Source organism: Mastomys coucha, unplaced genomic scaffold (genome assembly GCF_008632895.1).
Source record: "Mastomys coucha isolate ucsf_1 unplaced genomic scaffold, UCSF_Mcou_1 pScaffold8, whole genome shotgun sequence".
NCBI classification, from domain to species: Eukaryota; Metazoa; Chordata; class Mammalia; order Rodentia; family Muridae; genus Mastomys; species Mastomys coucha.
In genome coordinates this window covers 55,919,720-55,942,851 of record NW_022196914.1, presented here as the reverse complement: position 1 = coordinate 55,942,851, position 23,132 = coordinate 55,919,720, and the positions used below count along the sequence as shown (strand labels likewise).

The 23,132-nt window shown below is 44.6% G+C and overlaps 1 protein-coding gene and 2 long non-coding RNA genes across 4 annotated transcripts in view; all 3 read left to right on the top strand.

The window, feature by feature from the left end:
• Window positions 1–4,390, top strand: part of Crhbp (corticotropin releasing hormone binding protein) — a 12,799-nt gene extending 8,409 nt beyond the window's left edge. Inside the window, exons 6-7 of the mRNA XM_031360164.1 lie at window positions 216–333; window positions 3,688–4,390. Coding sequence (XP_031216024.1) covers window positions 216–333; window positions 3,688–3,845 — 276 coding nt within the window. The 3' untranslated portion in view covers window positions 3,846–4,390. The remainder of the gene's footprint in view (window positions 1–215; window positions 334–3,687) is intronic.
• A 3,822-nt stretch (window positions 4,391–8,212) lies between these two features.
• Window positions 8,213–17,091, top strand: LOC116083451. 2 transcript variants are annotated; one of them, XR_004115719.1, is made up of 4 exons: window positions 8,213–8,254; window positions 9,844–9,875; window positions 14,790–14,875; window positions 16,390–17,091. It is a non-coding gene; the product is annotated as an uncharacterized LOC116083451 (long non-coding RNA). The 2 variants fall into 2 exon arrangements; XR_004115720.1 differs by lacking the exon at window positions 8,213–8,254 and adding an exon at window positions 8,280–8,402.
• Window positions 10,391–11,310, top strand: LOC116083452. The gene is made up of 2 exons (XR_004115721.1): window positions 10,391–10,440; window positions 11,032–11,310. It is a non-coding gene; the product is annotated as an uncharacterized LOC116083452 (long non-coding RNA).
• Window positions 17,092–23,132: the final 6,041 nt, after the last annotated feature.

The window sequence follows — 23,132 nt, the reverse complement described above, 5'->3', positions numbered from 1 at the left end:
AAAAAAAAAAAAAAAAAAAAAAAAAAAAAAAAAAAAAACCTGACAAAGAAAACTGATTCTTAAGAGCCTTTTGTTCCCCAACGTGAAACAATTTCTGGAGTCTCTGATGTTTGAGTCAAAGGCTGACAGAGTGTTCACTGAGCCGTCCTGGCTCAGATTGACCTGTGTAATAGGTTTATCTGCATCTTGCTCTTTTTGCTGCTGTATTCTCTTAGAAACCTGCAGCTGGCTGTGGTGGAACTGGCGACTTCGTGGAGCTGCTGGGAGGAACTGGATTGGATCCCTCCAAGATGATGCCTTTAGCAGATCTGTGTTACCCCTTTCACGGCCCTGGTGAGACAGATCTTCAGCTGTCAATTGTGTGACTGTCAGGGTTTTCTCCTTAAATACAACACTTCAACTTTTTATATACAAGAAGATAAATTCTACCAAAACACTTGTTTTAGATGTTGAGCCAATGTGAGAGTTTTACTTTAGGACCTACATGTAGTATCAGAGCCTATTACCTAAGCATCGAGCATCAAGAGAGAAACCCATGGAGCAGCTAGAATTTATTTGTATTTATGTGTATTTAAGGAAAACTGTGAAAAAAAAAAGAGGTTTCTCCACTTTAGGGAGGATGTCTGCTTTTATACTCTGGAAACTAACTTTTTTTGTTGACTGACAGTTCAAATGGTAAAAGAATCAGTGATTGGTAACAATATAATAATGAAATGATAAAGTAACTTTACTACCTGTATATGATACAACTCACATATGTGTACATATATGCGTATATAGATATATATATACACATATTTACACACACATATGTGGGGATGGATTACTTACAGCCACATATACAGTAAAGCAGTAAGATTTCTAGAATATCTTTGAGCCTCTGAGTCACCCCAATTTCTACAGGTTTGCTAGCCTCTCAAGGGCCATTGCAACCCAGAGGCAAAATCTGAAACCTCATCATTAATAAAAAGCCGCTTTAGGATGCAGATGCCAAGTGGGCCGGCTCTGCATTGCCTGGGACCCAAGAGGATGCTCATGTGCTCAAGCTAAGGTATATGAGGATGGCATCCAGACCACTGACCTCATGACCAAACTAATAATTGTTATGTGTGGTGGGGGAAGTTTACACAGAACAGTTCTATAAGGTTGTCCTCACACCTGTCGTTCAGGTGTCAGGAATCACTTGGCAATCTGGAAAGAGACAAATTAAAAGCAAAGATCAAGAACACCAGTGCCAAACTGCACCGTGCACTTCCACCAGAGTTGTCCTCTCCTTTCCCAAGTAGGTAATGAAGCTGCAAAGCAAGCTGACATCTTGATCAGTTTTATCCTGATGTTCGAGTAAGCTCACCTCACCAATATTTTCTCCCTGAGTTAACGGAGCCCTCAGTAAACAAAACAGCTCTGAAAGAGAATTCATGACCTACCCTCTGCTCAGAATGTCTCCATGAGACTGGACTAAGGCGAGCTAGTCTCACTGAGGCAAACACTGCTTTCTATAGATGTCTAAACGCTGCTAAGGCTGAGGAAATTTATTTTTTATTTTGAGACAGGGTCTCACTACACAGCCCAGGCTGGCCTTGAATTCTTGAGCTTCCCGCCTCAGCCTCTGGAGTGCTAGGATCACAGGTGCACACCACCATACCCAGAAGGGGTTGCTATGCTCCGTGGCTTTTACTCTGATGTAAGCAGTTACTGCATGTGGCTGAGCTGGTCTTTTGAAGTCACCTTCTGAGGCACTGTGTAGTTTCAGTGTTGTAGAGGGAAATGGCCTTTAGGGAACACATTTGAAGGTAGTAACAGATATGATTGAAGAGTGCTCGTGACTTCAAAGTAGAAAGTCAAAGATGCCTTATTTCTGCTTAAGTTATAGGGCTTAGGCAAGGTGAAAGGATGCTAGGAACCTAGGCCAAAACAAAACAAAAACAAAAAAACAAAAAAAAAAACCACTGCTTTGTCTAAATTTTGAGCATAATTGAAACCAATGTTAAGTGGTTTAAAGCTTGGCTTATTTACCTTTTTGCTCAGTTTTGGATGGTTTAGGTTTATTTCTTGCTTTAATTACTTTTTCTTATTCATTAATTTGTGTGGTGTTAGGCACCATACCCAGGGCCTCACACATATGCTAAGTGCTTTGCGCTGAGTTATACAGCTGGCATATGTAGCTTTCCCCCTTCTTTCTTCCTCCCTGCTTCCATTTACTCTAAATTTAATCCAAAACCATAGAACTACTAGAGACCCCACCCTTTAAATCAAATTTTGTTAGAAATGATGTCAAAATGAATAGTATGCATATTAACTAAAGGAAAAGGGATATATTATGTAGATTAAAGTTCAGAGTAAAACAACCTTCCAAATTATCCAAAGAGAGATAAACTTGACTCCCCAGGCATAAATTAATCTAGATTCTCTTGTATTTGTATTTAAAACAAATATCAGAGTTGAAACCTATCATTCTTTCCAACAGATTTTCACCTTAATGACATTACTGTGTTGTTGTGCTTCATGTGCACCCAGGGATGTGTCTGGGGGATACCTGTGACACAGGGATAGTGGTGGCTTGTCTCAGAGTTGAGAAATACCCAGTTGATACAAAATATGAGGCGGGAGGCTGAGAAAATTAAAATAGCAGAGAGAATATTATAGGATAGATAAAGCACACGTCAGGAATCAACTGTGGTTAGGGAAAGAAGTGGGAAGTAATTTTTAATAAAAACCATGTGGCTTTCAATGTCTACTCAGGCACACCTGCCAGGAGAAGCGATGAGCAAGTGTAAGATAGTGACAATATTGGATGTCAGCCAAGGGACAGTGTTCAAAATTATCCTACGCCAGGACAGTTTTGAAGGGTGTTGGCAAGCAATAGAACAGTGGTTCTCAGCCTGTGGGTCTCAACCCCCTTGAGGGTTGAATGACCTTTCACAAGGGTTGTATATATCAGATATTTATAGTACAACTTATAACAGTAGCAAAATTACAGGTATTAAGTAGCAACACGAAGTAATTTTATGGTGGGGTGGGTGTGTCACCACAGCATTAGCTGTATTGAAGAGCTGCAGCACCAGGAAGGCTGAGACCCACTTCCATAGAACAAAAAGTGGCCTACTCCGTGTGCACCCGCTCTGTCCAAATGTGTTTTCATTTACACATAAAATGTAGTCACTATCTAGACTAATGATATAATAAATGGGATTGTCTGGTCCACACAAACACCCAACGGGTATAGACCCTCCTCTCAGCTGTCCCCATCCCAAACTGTCCCAGCAACTCTCCAACCTCTCCCATACTACAGGTCAGTGTTATGTCCCAGAAGGGCCAGCATGGAGCAGAGTTCACTGGTTACCATTGTCTCCTTTGCCACCTGAGCACAGCAGGCAAAACAGGACAAAGCCCAAAGAGATATTGGACCTCTTTCTAAGCAGCATTCCTTATCCTATGGTGTCCTGTACGTGCAAAGAAAGGCTGCGTCCAGTTCATGATTCTACCATGAATTATATAGTTTTTTTTTTTTTTAAAAAAAGTTGTTTTGACTGAAAGTGATTTTACTATGTCAGAGCAAGATGCTATACACCCCTGGTGTCCCGCCTTCTCTGTGTTTAACCTAGGTAGTGAGAGTACTGGTTTGACTTATTGTTCTCTAACCTGCTGGAAAATGTTTATTCCCCTCCCTACCCCACCCAATTACAGCCCAGATGAAAATTAGCTGCGACAATGCTGTGGTGCGCATGGTCTCCAGTGGAAAACACATTAACCGTGTGACATTTGAGTATCGTCAGCTGGAACCATTCGAGCTAGAGACCGCGACCGGAAACAGCATCCCGGAATACTGTTTGTCTAGTGTTTGAATGTCCGGCTTCAGTGACTGACGTGCTGTTAGCCCAGTGAGTTCTCCACAGTTATTGTATGTGACCTTCATGGGCAGCAAGCGAAAAGCCTTCCAGTCAGTATTCCAGGCCTTGAACACGTGCACACATGAGTTCCAATTTTGCTTCCTTTTGTTATAATGTATCAACGGACAGAAGGTTGACAATAGGTTGTGTTGGACATGCTTGATGATTTTGGTGTGCTGCAGACACGAAGTGGCGAAACAAGGGTCCAGCAATGAGGAAAAGAACTGTGCAGCAAGGGCTGATGCTCCAAAGAGAGGAAAGTGAGTGGCAGCACTCACGGTTTCATGACAGAATAAGAAAAAAAATAACAAAGTCAAAGTCTTGAGTATACCAAAGGAATTGTATCTGTTATTTTTACTTCATACTTCCGTTTACAAATTGTAGCTATCCATTATTAATCGGTAGTACTTGTTTTTTAAACAACACTTTGTAGCATGGGAACAAAGCCCCCTTTCCATTCATAAATCCAAATGTAAATAAATGTATGCAGAATGTTGGCATCTTGACTGTCAGATGTATTGGCTTTCCTGGGTGGTTCCTGCCTTCATTACCTCCCCAAAACAATGTTTCCATGTGGAGCAGACCCAAGCTATGGACTAAACTGTTTTCAATTCCTTGGAGTTGCTAGAACTCTGGCATGTCTGGAGTAGTTGACTGGCTTAAGCAGAGCAGAGGGGGGCTGCTGGGTGAGTACTGACTGGCCCTGGCCAGGAAATGGGAAGCAGACATGTTTCCACAAACCTGAGGACACGCAGAGTGTGTGTCTTCACCACAGAGGGCCTTGCCAGCACCTCTCATAAGCAAACTTGTAGAAATCAGAGTGATTTGCTTTAGAGCCTGCCTGCATTGGGGGGTGGGAGTGGGGTCTGGTGAGATGGCTCGGTTCACAAAGTAATTTGACTCCAAGTCTGACTGGTGTTTGATCCCTGGGACTCCCACGGTGGAACCAATTTGCATAAGTTGCCCTCTAACCCCCACCCCCTCCATACACATACAGAGAGAAAGAAAGAGAGAGACAGAGACAGAGACAGAGACAGAGACAGACAGAGACAGATAGAAACAAAGGAAGGGAGGAGGGAAGGAGGAAAAGGAGAGGGAGAGGAGGAGGAGAGGGTACACACACAATAATATACATACAGAGTGAGAGAAAGAGGGGGAGAGAGGTACACCCACAATAAATAAATAAGCAATGATAATTTTTAATCTTTTGGAAAAGAAACTAAAAGAGGTTATTGGCAATATTTTTACTGCTATTTTTACTTGAGACAGGGTCTTACTCTGGCTTATCTGCAGCTCACTGTATAGATCAGGCTGGCCTCAAACTCACAGAGATCAGCTTTCTGCTTTCCCCTGCCTCCTGAATGCTGGGATTAAAGGTATGCTCCACCACGCCTCGGCACATTGATAACGTAAGAGAGAAATCACTCTAGGCCTTTCCTGTGTCTCTCCTCACATCTGTCCTCTGTTGGCAGGCTCTGCCATTTTCTAGAGTCAATCCTGACCTCCCGGAACTTGAACAGAGATTACAGTCTGTCTTGACTGACTAACCTGTCACCCTCTCAATCTCTTTAATCTTTCCAGGTCTTGCCTTTCTCTCCCAGGCTTGGCCTTGGCTTTTGTAAGTTCAGTGACTAGGGCTCCACGACTGATAATTCTAAAATCTCCCTACCTTTATGCTTTGCTCATAGGTTCTATATGACTGTGACACTCTGTCTGTGTGCCTTTCCAGCTCTTTCTTGTTTGGTTTTTGAGACAGAGTCTAACTATGTAGCTCCACATAACCTGGAATGTAAATCAAGCTGGCCCATGCTCAGAAATTTGTCTGTCTCTGTCTCCCAAGAGCTGAGGTTAAAGGCTTGTACTACCATACTTGGCTGCCATTCTATTTCTTATAAGCCTGCCTCTCCTGTGTGCCATCTGAGAACTATTTTGTCCATGACAACATTTTGGATTTTCTCTCAGTTTCTAAACCAGTGTGTTTTCTGTGATCCTAGACACTCTGGAATTGTTGCTTCCTTCATGGAAGCAGCAGGTACAAGTGCAATGTGCTCTTCAACCTCCTGAGTGCAAAGACTACATTTCCCAGCCTCCATTGCTAGAGCATTAGTCACCTGACTGAATTCTGACTGAAGAAATGTGGAGGGAAGTGACATCTTTTCTCATATGATCCTCTATCTATTGTTTAAATGTGGGGATTCTGACAGAGGACACTCCAAGGTCATCAGAAAGCAGAGCCATAGGATGCAAGAAGCCTGAGTCTCTGCACGACCTCAGAGAGGGATGCTCACTGAGTAGGAGTGTCCACACTGGACTCTGTGTAAAGTGCTTTTGTTCTGGCAAGCCACTGAGTCGCTTCATTCTTTGCACTGAGGAATTGTTTAATCACAATTCTCAGCCATTCTTCAATTATCCTCTCCAGTTTGGCTGCTAACTATCCAGACAGGCCTTCCTGGACCCGCTTTCAAAGAAAAATCCTCCAAATGCACATCTTTTATCTCATAAAGTTTGAAAAGTGAAACACAAAGTTTCACACTGATATAGCTCTGTCCAACTTGTCTATTTCCCCAAGAGTATTGTTTTGAGATGGTAATTCTTAGATTCCTCCCATGGGCCAGGAAAAAAAAATCCCATACAGGTACAAACACCCCCAGATTGCTTAAGAGTTCACAGACCCCTGTACCTCATTTAGAGCTCCAGAATGAAGACCCCTAAATTATGATAAAAATCAGCTCCCTGTCAGTCCACTCAGCCTGGTTTGCCGTCTCTTAGCATTACCCAAAGCACTCATTAAGCTTCAGCGGGGGGCGGGTGGGTACAGCTTGATGCCTCTGCTCCCAATTAACCTTTGAAGTTACCTGCCTTTCAGGAGTTGTTCTTTCTCTGTTGTCTAGTTCTTCCAAGAGAAGAAAATACATTTGGCTTTGAACAAATTTCACAGACAAAGATTTCTTTTCCAAGTCTGTCTCAACTCCCCTTTATTTGCCATTTTAACAGGAAGACCATGTTTGCCTGCAAAGTAGAATCTTCATGAAAGAGGAAGAAGGGTGTGATGGATGGGATGTACTCATAGGCAGTTTGTTTGTATGCTCGAAATACCCAGGAGAAGCTGGGAAAGAATCTCCAATCAAAGGGTAATCATGGGGAATTATATCTGAATATAGTCCTCTCTGTAGCAGAAAAGATACCTTTGTAAGAGTGAATAAACAAGCCGGCTACTTTTTTTTCTAATGGGTCATCTGTAATGATTACGTCCATTTTCCTCTTCACATCTGAAATTCTTTTCTTTGTGTGTGAAGACAAATGGCAGAGAGTGAGGAGTCAGAGGTAGGAGAGAGAGAACCTAAGTGAGAGAAAGGAAGGCTTGATGAGAGGGCTGGGACACACACCACCATCAAAGTCTGTGGTCTAGCCTGTCAGCTCTGCTCCTGGTGAGTCTGCGTGTGGCCCTCAGCAGCCAAGGAAGGATGAACTGGCTTGTGCTTCACACAGGGCAAAGACTCAATGTGAACACTAAGAGAGAAGGTTGGATGAACAGGGTGGGGCCATGACTGTTGGCCTTTCTGCTTGGATGGAAAGGTGTCCTGGGACTCGGAAGTCTAGGAACCACGCATCTCTGAGGTGGGACAGTGTACCGATGGAAACACATACTGAGACAGGAGAGACAAAGAGCCATACAGCTCTGAGGAATCCTCCTTAGCAGAGGCTTTGCTGCTCCCAGGGGAGGGGACTCCAGCGGAGCTGAGGAGATGGGGAGCCCTCAGCCTACTCCTTCTTTTCCCTTCTTCCTTTCTCTTCATTACTTCAGGTCACCTTCTGATGACAGAGTCATACCAGGCACCAAATCTCACTCATGAAAGAGATTTATTGGAGGGTCCAGAGTGTGGAGTGATGGATCCTATGCTACTAGGAGGGAGCAGACAGCAACAGCGAATTTGGACAAAGTGCAGTGCTTATATAGGGGTCCTTGGGGTTCACATGAGTGCTATGACCCTCCTCCTAACAATGACCCTCATCCTTAGAAGGGTGGGACAGATACTAGTGCTCCCCAGGAAAAAGGTGGGCGCTACCTGCTGACCTCTCTCCTTCTCCAGGATTCTGTCTGAGTATTAAAGAATGAAGCCTGCATTGATTCAGATAGGATCAAGTCCGTAAGTCCACAGGGAAATACACTGAAGGGAGCAGTAACACACTCACTTCTGGGTTGCTTTGGATGCCTTGTCCCACTCAATGCTGACCCAAACAATGGAGGGGAGGAAGAATGTGCTCTGACTCATGGCTTCAGAGTTCCAGTTCTGAATTCTGGGTTCCAGAATGGCTTCTAGGCCATAGTGGGGCCTAACATCATGGTGGTAGCATCATATAAAGTAAGAAACTGTTCACCACATGGTAGACAGGAAGCAGGGAGAGAAAGAGGAAGCAACTAGGGACCAAGGATCCCCTTCGAAAGCATGTCCCCAGTGACTCGCTTTCTCCAGAGAGACCACATCTCCTAAAGTACTCATATCTCCCAAGGTAGCAGCAGCATCCAGGTAGAGAGAAAGAGAGAGAGAGAGAGAGAGAGAGAGAGAGAGAGAGAGAGAGAGAGAGAGAGAGAGAGAGAAGAAGAAGGAGAAGGAGAAGGAGAAGGAGAAGGAGAAGGAGAAGGAGAAGGAGAAGGAGAAGGAGAAGGAGGAGGAAGAGAGAGAGAGGGAGGGAGAGAGAGGGAAAGAGAGGAGAGAGAACGAGAGGGAGGGAGGGAGGAGAGGGACGGAAGGAGAGAGAGAGAGGAAGGGAGAGAGGGAGAGAAGAAAGGAGAGAGCAGAGAGAGAGGGAGAGAGAGAGGAGAGAGGAGAGAGGAAAGAGAGAGGAAGAGAGAGAAGAGAGAGAGGGAGAGAGAGAAAGAGAGGGAGAGAGGGAGAGAGGAGAGAGAGTGAAGAGAGGAGAGGGAGAGAGAAAGAGAGGGAGAGAGGGAGAGAGGAGAGAGAGAAGAGAGAGAGGAGAGAGGAGAGAGACAGAGAGAGAGAGAGACAGAGGCAGAAACAGAGGGAGAGAGAGAGAGAGAGAGAGAGAGAGAGGGAGAGAGAGGAGAGAGGAGAGAGAAGAGAAAGAGAAGAGAGAGGATAGAAGAGAGAGAGACAGAAACAGAGGGAGAGAGAGAGAGGGAGAGAGGGAGACAGAGAGGGAGAGAGAGACAGAGAGAGAAAGAGAAAGAGAGGGGGAGAGACAGAGTGAGAGGGAGAGAGAGACACACAGAGAAAGAGACACAGAGGAGAGACAGAGAGAGGGAGAGAGACGGAGAGAGGGGGGAGAGACAGAGAGATAGAGAAAGAGAGGGGGAGAGAGAGACAGAGAGGAAGAGAGAGACAGAGAGAAAAGAGAGAGAGGGAGAGAGAGACACAGAGAGAGGGGGAGAGACACAGAGAGAGGGGGAGAGAGACACAGAGAGAAAGAGAGAGAGGAGAGAGAGATAAGAGAGAGGAGAGAAAGAGGAGAGAGGAGAGAGAGAGGAGAGAGAGACAGAGACAGAGGGAAAGACAGAGAGAGAGGGAGAGAGACGCAGAGAGGGGGGAGAGAGAGACAGGAGAGAGAGACAGAGAGAAGAGAGAGACAGAGAGAGAGGGAGAGAGATGCAGAGAGAAAGGGGGTAGAGAGAGACAGAGAGAGAGAGAGAGAGGGAGAGAGAGACAGAGAGAGAGGGAGAGAGATACAGAGACAGAGGGAGAGAGAGAGAGGGAGACACAGAGAGAGAAAGAGAGGGAGAGAGGGAGGCACACACAGAGAGAGACAGAGAGAGAGAGAGAGAGAGAGAGAGAGAGAGAGAGAGAGAGAGAGAGAGAGAGAGCACGGCAGGTCCAGTCGAGCCTCTGGGGGTGTGGGGGGTGGAATCTCCTGCTTTCCAGAGATTAACCACCCCCAGCAGGTTGTCTGTCAAAGCAGAAACTTGTTTTATTGTATCCATCTTTTCTTTATAAAGGGCTGAGAGAAGAGGTGGAGTTTTTTGCTAAGGTGAGATGACATAGAGGAAGGGGAAAGTTGACAAAGGGTATGGGGTGACTGAGGGAGCCAACAAAGTCACTCTGTATCAGCAGGAGCTAGGTAAAGGCAGGTAAACAGGCCCTGCTGAGTCACTCCAGTACAGAAGTGACTGAATCGGTTTATAAAACTGGAGCCAGGCTCCGGTTTGCCCTCAAGGCCCAAACCAGAGCCGAATAGCGCCCAACATCCAGGGATCAGGCATTCTACCTGTGAGCTTCTGGGGGGCATTTAATGTTTAAACCATGTAGTAGTTTGAATAGGTTTTTCCCCCATAGAACTCATTCATTTGGATGTTTGGCCCACAGGGAGTGACACCATTAGGAGATGTGGCCTTGTTAGAGTAGGCAAAGTGTATTACTGTGGGGGCACTTTGAGGTCCTATGCTTGAGATCCACTCAGGGCAGAGGAGAGGGACACTCCTCCTGGATGCCTTCAGATCAAGTTGTAGAACTCTCAGCTCCTTCTCCAGCACCATGTCTGCCTGCACACTGCCATGCTCCCAGCCATGACGATACGGGACTAAACCTCTAAAACTGTAAGCCAGCCCCAATTAAATTTTTTTTTTAAGAGTTGCTGTGGCCATGGTGTCTCTTCACAGCAATAGAAACCCGAACTAAGACAAACTGTAATAGTATCCTGATTTTCTTAAAGGTCCAAGAACATAGGATCAACTAGTTAATGCATTAATTCATATCAGAAGTTAACTTGGCCATATAAACCATTGACCATAGCTTTGAATGGGAGTGATAGTAAAATTACCTTTGTGAAGGTAGGAGTGGCCGTAGGGCGTGCGCATGGAGGGTAGCATGGAGCCCCTGTCCCACAGGGCCAAAGGCACTGTCATGTGTTTTATGTCTCCATTTGCTGAAGCCACAGCAGCACTCAGACAGTTGGTTAAATACTTGTCCAGATTTTACAATGAAGCTATTTTCTGGACTAGTTTAAATTATGTATGTCAATAGGCTCCCCACCAGAGCAGATTGTGCACCATGATTTGGGTGGGCCTCGTTCAATCTGCTGAAGGCCACAAGCATCCTGAGGAAAACAGAACATGCTGTGCTGTTTCTTGGAGAGCCCTGACTAGCTGCACGCTATTGCTTGAGGATATATTCTTTCCTGTCCCCAGCCACAGTGTTTGGTATCCAGAGATTCCCAGTGTGGTTCCATCCTGTTCACAGTCCCTCACTGACAGACGTCAAAGCAGGAACTCAAGGCAGGAACCTGATAGCAGGAACTGAAGCCGAGACTACAGAGGAACACTATTTACTGGCTTGATCCTCGTGGCTTTCTCAGGCTGCTTACATATCATACCACCCAGGATCACCAGCCTAGGGTGGCACCACCCACAGTGTGTTGGCTCTCTCAAATCAATAAAATGAAATAAAATAAAATAAATTGTACCACAGGCTTGCCCACAGGCCAATCTGATGAAGGCATTTTGTCAGCTGGGTTCCCTCCTCCCTGATGTCCCTAGCTTGTGTCAAGCTGACAGAAAAGTAGTGAGCAGACAGACCTATTGCTGCATTTCTGCTAAGAGTCTGAGGCAAGCATACCCCCATCACAGTCTTAGAGTGGGGCTCCAGCCATAGACCGGAACACAGCAGGACACAATTGACAGATGCCACCAGGCTCCTCAGCATTGTTTCCCATGACCCCTCAGTCCACTCCCCTGAGAACCAGTCCAACAAGAGAGCAAGATCCAAAATGAAGTTCACTTTTCAGGCAAATGAAAAATATCTGAAAGATTTCAAAAGTCCTGTCCCATTCAGGAAAAGCCTCAAAAGGGAACTGCCGCTTCAGTTTGCGCCTGCGTCAATCCAGGCGGCGGGCTATAAATACCCTGTGCTAATTAAATGTTATCACTTAGCTTCCCCTGTTAACAAAGGTTTTTTCTTGCTACCATCACATCTACAGGGGGAAAAAAGCGTTCAATTTCCTTGATTCTTCTCAATGAAATGAATTTAGAGTTCTCCCTCAGACACAGTGTATAATCAGAAGCCCTCCCTCCCACATGAATGAACACTGCGTCACCTCAGGCCATTGACTAAGACGCACTGAGAATGAGTGAGACTCCACAGAGTTCGCACAGTATTCATCGTGGTGGAAACATCTGGAATGTAGTTCTAGAATAGTAACAGAACACTGGGAGGAGAAATTGCAGAAGATCAGTCTCTCAGTGTGACAGATGTAAGGAAGGAAGGCAGAGTCGTCTGACTAACAAGAAAATCAATTCTGAAAGAAAAGTCAGACGATGAGGGGGAACAGAATGAAATGTACCTTAATACACTTGGGTGGGCCCCTGCTCCGAAACGCTTATACTCAAGTTCCCAAGAAGAAATAAGCCACACTTGTTGTTAATGATGTGACAAGGATGACTGACTGACAGACTTTGTGATTGTGGAGAGTCAGAATGTTGCAGATCTAGAGTCGAGATTACTTGCAGCTATCATCAGCCACCTAAATACTTGATCATTGCTCCTTGCCATAACTCACATCTTTCTGACTGTCAGCTAAAACCTTAGCAATGTATTAGCTCAGCAGTTGCTAGCCGCTGCTAGCTCCCGCTCCCTCAGAGGAGCATCTGCAATGGACAGCATAGATCTCCCCACTTTTCTGTAACTCCTTACTTGTGAGTCACACTGTGCCATTTGAAGAGTGACTTGATTTAAGGGTTTCCTTTTTGCTCTGTGAGCATATGAAGTTCAAGTAACTGTGTTTATGTCATAACACATTATTCCGGGTGCTCTGAATCTATGTCCCTGGGCCGTGGTCACTCATATTTGACCCAGAATAAACAATCTCTTATTTCCTGTGAGCTGTGGTTTGAGTCAGTACACATTACACATTTGTTTCCTTTCAGTACAGAGGGTGAATGTTCTTGGCACACTTTGCTGATTTTTTAATCCTGGGGTTGGAGAGGTGGCTCAGAGGTTAAGAACTCAACCATGAAGACTGGAGTTTGGTTTCTTGTCATAAGACTCATGGGTGTCCAAAACTTCAGCTTGAAGGAGTACTGCAGACACATGGGCACAAACGCTTACACAGATATGCTGAAAGACCCCCAGAACTGGGGAGATCCTTACTCAAGTCTCGGGATGACGCAACCACCCAATGACTCATGAGAGACTGAACTTGTTGTAATCACATGAGGTTTATTCCAGATCTGGGGTCGAACTCATAGCCTGGCAGGCCAGAGGGGGTCGACCACGAGTACGAGGAGTAGTGGTATTTAAAGGGAAAAACCACAAACTGGGGGGGGGGGTGAAAGGCTTACCAGGGAAACATAACAAGAGAACAATGGAAAATTCCAAAGGAACCCACTACCAAGTTGAATCAGGTCACAAGGAAGTCATCCTGCACACTCATTGTCTAGAGGAATGTGGTTTGGTCAACACTATCTTCTTAATGGCTGACTGCTCCTAGGACTAATTAGATAACTTATATCCTGTTTCTGGAACTGACCAGTCCACCTTCCTGGCTCGTGACACAGAGACTTCCTATGCCTTCTTTAAGTAAAGGTTACACATTATATATACATTTCTATTAAATGCCCTCATTTTAAATTCTAAGATTCTCCAGCCTTTCAATGCACACACAGAAATAAAATAAAATATTAAAATAAACCACCAGTCTTGAACATTATTAGCATAAAGAATTAGTCACTTTCATAAGTTGAATGAATATAGATAAAATTAGTACTGAAGGGCCAGCCCTCCCAGTGAGAGGGGTGCTTGAAAGTTACTAGGGAACATCCATATGTCATCGGGTCCACAAGCTTCCGAGAAGCCAACATCAATGGTATTCCTTGTATTTAGGAAAACACACCAAGATAATTTCCAAATAAACCAGTTTTCAAAAGATCTAACTCTAAAGGGATTCAAGTAGCATGTTCTCAAAGAGTGGGAGTCAGTAGAAGTCTCAAAGAGTGGAAATCAGTAGAAATCAATCAGCCCGTGGGTTTGAGTTGTCACTGTTGTCCTCAGCTGTTGGTGTAGTTGACAATGACACAAGCCTATGCCTTGGAAGTGTTAGTGCACATCGAAGGTGAAGAACCTGATGAATTCATTTCCTCAACAGGTGGCTGTAGCCATCCAATCGGATCCTCTCTGCTGAGACTGAGTGGAATTTTTGATTGTGTGCCTTTTCCAGTTGGCAGAACCACTTGGGCTTGGCTTGATGTTTCTTTAGCTTTTCCTGCCCTGGGAGCTCACTGCAGAAGGGCTCCATAGGCAATTCTGATTTTTAGCTACTTGTTTTAAAAACTCTCTTGCAGCAGTGTGTAATGTTTCCATTTGGCAGAGATGGCTGGTAAGGGTTTTGTTCATTTTAATAGAATTCCTAGTAATTGTTTTATAAGAAGATAATAGGTGTTTTCCATCAGGGATAGACCTTGGGCTTAGGAGATCTAAAGGCAGCATATTTGACAAAGAAAGCCAAAAACCTCAATTAATTTAACTTGACACTGTGTGTGTATGTATGTATATGGTGTGTGTGGGGGGGGGGTGTGGATGTGGAGACAGAGTTCAATGCTAAGTGTCTTCTTCAATTTCTATTCACTGAGCCTGGGGGTCACCAATTTCAGTGAGGCTGGCTGGCAAGCAAGCCTTTGGAATCTTCCTCCCCTCAACTATTAGGATTACATGTGCATGCAATCACACAGGGATCTTTTAAATGTAGGTTCTATGGTTTCAGACTCAGGTCTTCATGTGGCAAGAACTTTATCAATTAAGCCACCCATCCATTCCCACCTCTCTGTTTTGATATAATTTTCCAAACTATCATTAGTTTCTTAATACATTAGAAATTTCATGATTTATCTTATATGACTTCTACATTGTTTATTTATTTTATTAATGCTTTTAAAGGTAAGGTCTTATTTTGCAGCCCTGGCTGGCCTGGAACTCATTGTGTAGAACATACCGACCCCAAGCTAACAGAGATCTGCTGGCCTCTGAATGCTGGGATTCAAGGTATGTTTGTCTATAGATACTTTTAAATTGCAATTAAGATAGACTTTCCATCTATGATCTTTAGTTCTGTTGTCTAAGGCCTCTAGTTTAGCATTCCTCCCCCAGATTATGAATATATAATGTTCTCAATATTTACAAATACTTGCAGGTTGAGTTACCATAGTTATCAAACATAGAACCAGCTGCAGTACCAAATGGCGTTCTTTTTTTTCTTTTCTAAATATTTCTTCCTCATTTGAATTTGTTTCTCATTGTGCTGTTATTTCCTTTACTGGAAATCGCAAACTTCTAAGCTGGCTGGAGGGAATTGTATTTTATATCCAGCTTATGTGCCTCTCTCAGGAATAGCTCTCCTAGGTCTTACTCCCAAGGTGGCTCCATCCCACTGTCCCTCAAGTGAATCATGGGAATCAGGAGTGTTCATGGGATCATGAGGAGTCCCAGACATAGGTGTCTGCTTCCCATGTGTGTCTTCCCAGATGACCAATATGGTTCCTTCTAACCCAGGAGGGGGCTTTGTGTCCTTGGGCTCCCCAGTGAGGGTGCTGCTCCCCCTGGAAAGTTTTCTCTGACACCACTAACCTGACGGGTTGGCAGAAGCAAATGACTTTTATCTTTGGTGTGTCTGTCACCATTTGCTCATAGAAGTTCTAAAATAAACTAAGGTTGCAATGAGCAGAAAAGAGAAGACAGAAGAAAAAGTGGAGAGTTAGATATTAGAGGAATGGAGTGGGAAAGGACGAAAGGCAAGCAAACTGCTCTGAAACAAATAAGAGGATGGCCACCATCTACCTCAGAATCAAACAACAGACCATTGATTGGCCAAACCAAAGAAAGGGGCAGGCTGGGTTCTGAAAGAACTCCACTACATTCATCCAAAGAGGCAACAGAAACAGAGAAACATGGAGCTTGTGCTGGTGCCAGGCAGCAATCCTATTGGCTCTTGTGGTAATACCGGATTATCCTTGAGGGAGGAGTGTCTCATATTGGGTACCAATATGCCTGTTCAACAGCTGTTGCCTCAAAGAGAATAAGAGGTAGTTTATTATGAGCCAAATATGAGTGACCATGGTCCAAGAACACAGATTGTTGTCTTGAATGGCTTATTTCACTGTGAAAACAGTTACATAAACTTTTAATCAACAGAGTAAAAAGACATAAATTAAGATCTTTACCAAATAAGTTACCAAATAACTACAGGTGGAAGGTTGTAGAAAAAATGGGAGAAGTCCCTGATACAGGTTTTAGATATTTATCTGATGACATTCTTAGCTTTTGGGTTGGTAGAAGCTAGTAGTCTGCTAAGAGTATGTAACAAAAGTTTTGTGACAATTAAGGCACTAGAGAGAGGGCTCAGTGTAAGAGCGTGTGTTGCTATCACAGGGGCCCTAACTTCAGTCCCCAGCACCCACAGCAGGTGGTTCACAACCACTCTAGTTCCAGGGGATCTGATGCCCTCACACAGAGATGCATAATAAAAATAACACAAATCACTCTTTCTTTTCTGGTCCCAGGCACTGTGGGAGCCTCGAAGCTACCGTGCAGACATGACCAAATCCAAGAATCACACCACACACAACCAGTCCCGCAAATGGCACAGAAATTAAGCAATCCCAGTCACAAAGACATGAATCTCTTAAGGGAGTTGACCCCAAGTTCCTGAGGAACATGCGCTTTGCCAAGAAGCACAACGAGAAAGGTCTGAAGAAGATGCAAACCAACAATGCAAAGGCAGTGGATGGATGCAGTAGGTGCAGAGGCCATCAAGGCCCTTGTGAAGCCTCAGGCTGCCAAGCCCAAGATGCCAAAGGGCCCCAGCCGCAAACTCAGCCTTCTGGCTTTCATTGCTCACCCCAGATTTGACCTTGCATGGCCAAGGGTTGTAGGCTCTGCCAGCCAAAGCCCAAGATCCCAACCGAGGCAGAGGCCGCAGCTCATGCTAAGGCCCAAGCTTCAGTTCCAGCTTGGGCTTCCAAAGGTGCCCAGGTCCCTTTGAAGGCCCCATTTTTATAATAGTTTCTGTCAATGTGAAGATAGATGGACTGCTGTGGCACACTATTTGCAGATGGCCACTCTCCTATGCTGTTTTAACAAATAAATTTGAGGCAAGACATGTTAAAAAAAGAAAACAAAATAAATCCTACCTAATAATGAAAAAGCTTTTAGGTCATATATGGAGGTGAACAATGAGAGGTTATTAAAGAGACTAAAGACAGCCTAAGACAATTTTGGCTGCTTATCTGCAACATTCCAACTCTCAATAATAGATGTTCTGATCAGATAATCAACCTTGTAGAGTCTTTAACATAAGTTTGTTTTGGTTTGGTTTGGTTGTATGGGTTTGTCAGTTCATAAAGTACAAAGAATTGTCCAAAGTCCTCCAGGTTCTCTTCCATAAAGGAATCACATTTGTTTGTGAAGATTGATTCACTGAAAATACAGTTCATATCCAGACATTACACTGAGAGAGACACCTTAGAACACTCAGTCCTAAATGAGATGTCTCCATCACTCCCCGGGGCTCAGGGAACCCATGAAAGATGAGGCAGAAAGAGTGTAAGAGCCAGAGGGGATGGAGGACACCCGGAAACCAAGGTCTCCCACATCCACATGAGCTAGGCCCATGTGAGCTCACAGAGACGGAAGCAGGGTGCACGTGGTTTGCACCGAGCTGCACCAGGTCCTCTGTGCTTACACGGCAGCTTCCAGTTTAGTGGTTTTTTGGGACTCCTGAGTGTGTAAATGAGAGGATCTCTGAGGCCTGAGCCTCTTCTTGGGTTCTTTTCCCGCGTTGGTTTGTCTTGCCCAACTTTGATGTGTTAGTTTTTGTTTCATCTTATTGTATCTTATTTTGTTACATTTTAAATAAATGAAATGAACAAAAACACAGCCACTAGGATAAAGGTTAACAACAGAACTGTCATTTATACAATTTTCTCCAGTGGAGCGACACTGGCTATACCAACCACTCCAAGACAGGCCTCATGTTCAGGAGTAGTTGGGCCAACATGTAACAGACTCCACAGTTTGTGGTGTGTGTGTGTGTGTGTGTGTGTGTGTGTGTGTGTGTGTGTGTGTGTGCTTTTATTTAGTTACAGTTTGGTGTTTTGGTTTGGGTTTTTCACTTTGGGTGGTGTTTATTTTGTTTTCTTGTTTTGTGTGTGTGTGTGTGTGTGTGTGTGTGTGTGTGTGTGTGTGGTGGGGAGGGGCACAGTAGTTTATATGTGGGAGTTTCTAGGTATTTCACGGGTGGCTTCCTCTGATGCTCTGGAGGATGGCACTGGGTGAGCTGCATGGCCATACCTTCTCTGGATAAATAGTGGTCTTGTACTTCCTGTTGAAATCTTAACCACCATAGCTAACGGGGTGTGTGGGGGGAAAGTGGTGTTTCCGATGAGGAAACTCTGGTAGGCAGCCATTGGCCAAAGGCTCCAAGGGAAATCTGTATTTGGCAGTACTCTGGAGTTTCAGTATGACTGCAGATCCCCTGGGCATCCTGCTGACAGACAGGGTTCATACTGGGTGGACTATGAGAGTCTGAATTTCCCATAAGCTCTAGAAATGCTCTGCCAAGATGGCAAGAAACCGCAGACCCTACAGAACTAGCTGTGTAAGAAGGAAGATTGCCTTCCGACGCAGCTTGCAGCCCCTAGATTGTTTTTGCTTTACTTGGAGTCTTGTACAAGACAAACACCACCTCTTGCTATTTCCCCCCGCCCCGCCCCCATCACTTGGGAGCAGCCTCGGAAAGAGCAAGCTGTAACTTGTGAACAGGAGACACATTAATAAAACAAAGCTCCAGAGAGAGAGAGTCCAAGGCCAGCCTGTTGCCATGACGCCGGATTAATGACACTGAGCTGGAAGAGTGATTCTCCCTGGAGAAGTTATCAACTGACACTATCTTAATTACACATTGAAAAAAGCGCCTGCTCCTAGCAAACAATTATTTCCTGATCGATACCCCTGTCGTGTTAAGCATACTCTCTGGCCATTTATAATAAAACCTTTGATTGCCTGTCCCGAGAATCTCTGGTTATTGGCATCCCAACCAGGCTTTGCCCAAAGCATCCCCCTTAGCTGTTCTGAGTGCTACAAAGCCCATTATTTGTTATGTTTGGGGACTTTTGGCTGTCAATGGGGACATGGGGACGTACAATTTACCTTCTATCAATGTTTTTTGCCCATATCAGACCCCTATTTGGGGGTAACGGGGAGGTTGTCCCAAGGACTCGTTGAGTATTTTGACTTTGGATTTCTGTCATTAGAGATGATCTAAGAGGGCAGTGCCACCCTTACTTCCCCTTTCGCTCCTCTTTCCTGTCCCCCACGACACCACCGCATCAACTTGGAAATGTCACTGACACATGGAATGTGACTTTGTGCAGAGAAAGAATCCTTGCAGATGTGGTGCCGGATTAAGTTACAAATCCGATTTCTGATGTCCTGACAGGATGAAAAGGAGGTTGTGGGAACCTCTGCAGAAGGGCGATGAGCAGGGGATCTCTTGGACACCCCGCTCATTGCAAATGCAGCAGCTCTAGCTCATGATGGGCCCCAGTTTCTCCCCCAACCTCCAGCTTCTCCCCTGCCCTCTAGCTTCTCCCTGCCCCCAGTTGCTCCTGAACCATCATGCTCTGAGAGAGTTCTTCAGTCCTTCGTGTAACACAAGAAATTCCCTTTAATCTGCCCCAGCCAAGGCTCAAGCCCAGTGCTGGCTCCCTTGGCTCACAAGCTGCTTCTCCTGAAAAGCCTTGCTTGCATTCTCCACATGTGTGACTTGGTTCTGTTGCTTTTATGCAAAAAGCTTGCTTTCAAGGAGCTGGAAAAAAACACGCAGAAATGGAGGAGACACGAGGAAGGCTAGATGAGGCAGAGACGTAGGGGTAAGCCTCCCAAAGGGAGCACTGACTTTGATTTTTGGGCTTTGGCTTCCAGAACCATGGAAGAATGCACTTCCGTGTTACCCATCCACCCACCCGGCAGTGTCTTGTTAGGAAGGTCCAAGGAAACAAATGCAAGGAGTTAAAGGAGCTGAGCAGGTGTAAAGTACTGAATTCAAACTGTGAGGAATGACTACTCCCCCAGACCCACCACCAAATAAAAAATCCCTACAAATGAAGCCCTCAGAGAGTATCCCCAATTTCCTCCTTAAGACTCAAGTCAGAGCTTTAAATGCCACAGTTTTAATCCCCTCACTGCTCTCTTTGTTTTTGCCACCAGCGTTAAAAGCCTGTGTTTCTTGCTTGACACTCAGAATAATCTCTAATCACACCATCAGTTGCTCAGTTCATCAGAAGATGTCCGCAGGGCTGTGAAGCTTGGTGATGGGTGTCTGGGACAGTGCTAGGATATTAGAAGTGAGGTGGGTAAGAGGGGCTTGTTAGAAATTGATGAGGACATGGTTGCCTTCTATAAATAAGCCCTCCCCCTGCCGTTCTGTGTTCATCCAGAGAAATCGTGTTCACAAAGAAATCTTTTTTTTATGTTTAAACCTGTTTCTTAGTCGTGCCTCCCTCCTCAGAACTTTCTATATGAACCCTCTTCCATTTAAGATTTCACCCTCCCTCAGAACTTTCTATATGAACCCTCTTCCATTTAAGATTTCACCAAGCCGGGCGGTGGTGGGGCACGCCTTTAATCCCAGCACTTAGGAGGCAGAGACAGGCAGATTTCTGAGTTCGAGGCTAGCCTGCTCTACAGAGTGAGTTCCAGGACAGCCAGGGCTACACAGAGAAACCCTGTCTCAAAAACAAAAACAAAAACAAAAACAAAAACAAAAAAACTAAAAAAACAAAAAACAAACAAACAAAAAAAAAAACAAAAAAAAGATTTCACCAAATATTAAATTGAATAACTGAAATTACCCAGACTTCATGTTTGCCTTCTCTAGTTGAACAGCACCCACCTCCTAAAATCATTGTTGCAAACAGGAACTAAATGAATCTGTGTATTCTTAAATCTATCCTTCAATAGATTAAAGTTGGAGTGATCATTACCATGTAAATTGAACTCCTGTGAAGTCTGCTCTGAGAACCCTTCCTTCACAAGTCTAAGTGTGACCCCCATTACAGCACCTCCTAGAGAGAACCCTCTTTCTGCTCCCCTTAGAGTGGACACTGGGTGGATGACATTGCTCAGTAAAAATACTACAAATGGCACCCAGGAGTCTTTCTCCCTGGAGCCTTACCCCTTCCTCTGCCTGATCAAAGCATGACAGTAAGTGTGGATAGACTTAGTAGGTCTGACACCATAGATGTGGCTGGGATTTATTCTAAACATAAGTGACAAATGTAAGCAGAGCGTTAACTGGAGAGACCTGGAGCAGAAGAGCAATGGCTTCCATCTAGAAAGCAGGCTGTATTGAGGACCTAAGACCCCACCCCCACCCCCCCAGCACGTCTCATGTTGAGATGAGGAAACAAAGACACGGGCTATGGCCAGGCAGGGTTGAGACTTGCAGTTGGGTGTCCTGACGCCAGCCTGTTCTCTCTATGCCACTCTGCCTTTCCATGGCCTTGTTAGACTTTTCTTTTTCTTACATAACGAATCAGCCATTTCAAACATTGCCCACTTCTGCTTAGAGTTAATTTGTCCTCCGCCCCATCTTTATGAATAAACTTATTCATAAGGGCCAGGCATGGTGGTGCACACCTTCAATTCCAGCAATTGAAAGGCAGAAGCAGGTAGAACTCTGTGAGTTCGAGACCAGCTTGGTCTACACTGTGAATTCCACGGAAGCCAGAGTTGAACAGTAAGACCCTGTCTCAAACAAAACAAACTGTAACAACAAAATCAACCAAACAAAAAAACCCAAACTACCACTACCACCACTAACACAAATCCAACCTACTCAAAACCTTTCTTTAAAGTCCCCACTCTGATCTGAAAACGGGGACCTACGGGTTTAACTAGGAGAACTTGCCTAGCCTGGGTTTGAGCCTCAGCACTGCTTAACATTATTTTAGAAATTAGAAAAATAAAACAAGCAAAGATTTTAATTATTATGGGATTCAAGTTCAACAAAATAAACACACAATCTTTAAATTCTTCCTCTGATTACTGTCAAACTAAGATTCCTGAGATGAATTCCAGGGCAAATTAATGCTCTCAAATGGCACATTTTGTCATCTGGGACTCAGAAGAGCAAAGGAGGGAGGCTAAGGTCACCTAGGGAGTGGCTGGCCCGGCTCCTGACTGTGGGTGCTCAGGCAGAGTCCCTCTTTCTGAAACCTCAATGTCTCTGTCTTCAGAACAGAGATTCCGAGCCACAGGATGTCTGAGCTTCCTTCTGTGCTGTTCTGCCCATCCTTTTGAGGTGTGGAGGTAAGCATTCGACTCAACGGAGATTCTAGAAGGTTCTTAAATTATAATCACTTCCCCTAAGTTGTTTATCAAATATTTAAAAAGTCCCTGAAAAAGAGAGGCCATATTTCATACCTTTTTATGTACTTCTCAATAAGCATAAAACTATATGTATGCATTATATTCAGCATGAATTAAACCTTCAGTTTAATGCATGAGAGCTTTAAATGTTAAAGGAGGGTTGTTGGGGAGCAGGTCGACTCTACTGACAAAGCACTTTCCAATGGAACTGACTCTAGATCTGCTCTCCAGCCTGAAAACGTTCTCTCCCCTGAGGACTTGAATTCAATCCCTAGGACCAAGGTAAAAATTCCAGACATGATTCCATGCATTTGGGGCCCCAGAAACAGAGCTATAGAAACAAATGGATCTCTGGGATCAGTGACCAGTCAGTCTGGCCTAAGGCCAGTGACAGAATCTGCTTCAAAACACAGGTGAATGGCACTTAGGGAGGAACAACAACCAAGATGAATTCTGGCCTCCACACATATGCTTATTCACTGTCTTAGTTAGGGCTTCTATTGCTGCTATCAAACACAATGAGCAAAGCAACTTGAGGAGGAAAATGTTTATTTGACTTATATTTTCACATCACTGTTCATCATTCAGAGAGGTCAGGACAGGAACTCAAGCTGGGCAGGAACCTGGAGGCAGGAGCTGATGCAGAGGCTAGGGAGGGGTGCCATTTACTGGTTTGCTTCCTGTGTCTTAATCAGTCTGCTTTTTTTTTTTTCTCATAGAACCCTGAACCACCAGTCCAGGGATGGTAGCACCTACAGTGGACTGGGCCCTCCTCCATTTGTAACCTACAGCCCAATCTTATGAATGCATTCTCATAATTAAGACTATGAAAATCTCCTCTCAGATGGCTTCTGTTGACATAAAACTATCCACC